Source organism: Myotis brandtii, unplaced genomic scaffold (assembly GCF_000412655.1).
Source record: "Myotis brandtii unplaced genomic scaffold, ASM41265v1 scaffold797, whole genome shotgun sequence".
In the NCBI taxonomy this organism is placed as follows: Eukaryota; Metazoa; Chordata; class Mammalia; order Chiroptera; family Vespertilionidae; genus Myotis; species Myotis brandtii.
The window spans coordinates 382,381-383,105 of record NW_005371210.1 but is presented as its reverse complement, the minus strand read 5'-3'; the positions used below and the strand labels follow the sequence as shown (position 1 = coordinate 383,105).

Below are 725 nucleotides of genomic sequence, written 5' to 3'. Positions count from 1 at the left end.
CGCTCCCCCCACACTCTGTGTCCCCACAGCGGTTCGCGTGGTGGTGAGCAGCTCTCTGAACAGCACGGCGGCTGGGGGTGTCCTCATCTCGGGCCTGCACGCCTCGGTGGCGCCACGCCGGCAGCAGGAACAGCACACGCCCATCCTGGAGAAGTTCTGCTTCACGCCGCACGTGGAGGGCGGGTGCCTGGCGGACAGCGCGGCCCTGCAGGAGGAGCTGCAGCTGTGCAGCGGTGAGGCCCTCCCAGCCCAGACACTAGCCTGTTACACACCCCTGGTGACGGGCAGTTCATCCCCCCCCCCACACACACAGCCCATCGCTGGGACCTGGTCTAGCTTTGCCTCCCCAGTCTTCACGGGCCCACCCACCAGCACAGGCGAGCCCTCCTCACGCCGGCAACAGCCGGGACCGCGGGCACTGACCTTGCTGTCGGTAGACACGTCTTTGTGGGCGGCGCCCTCTGTGGTCAGCGCCACTTGTGAGCCCTGGACCGCCAGCTGCCCACTCGTCCTTCCGTCTGTCTGCGTGTCCAGTGGGCTGGGCAGTGGGCCCTGAGGACGGCCCCCAGGTCCCTGCTCCAGTCAGATAGCTGCTGCCCGGGGGCCAGGACCCGCCCATCTGAGGCCCCCCATGCCCATCCCCCCCAGGGTTGGCACAGGTGCTGCAGACCAAGGTGGCCCAGGAGGGGCTGAAGATGGTGGTGCCCGGGCTGGATGGGGCGCAG

At 69.1% G+C, this 725-nt stretch overlaps 1 protein-coding gene across 1 annotated transcript in view; it reads left to right on the top strand.

The window, feature by feature from the left end:
- The window catches only part of FASN (fatty acid synthase), a 28,184-nt gene that overhangs the window by 7,668 nt on the left and 19,791 nt on the right, over positions 1–725 (top strand). The window contains 2 exon segments of the mRNA XM_014531242.1: positions 27–233; positions 649–719. Of these exon segments, the coding sequence (XP_014386728.1) occupies positions 27–233; positions 649–719 (278 nt within the window).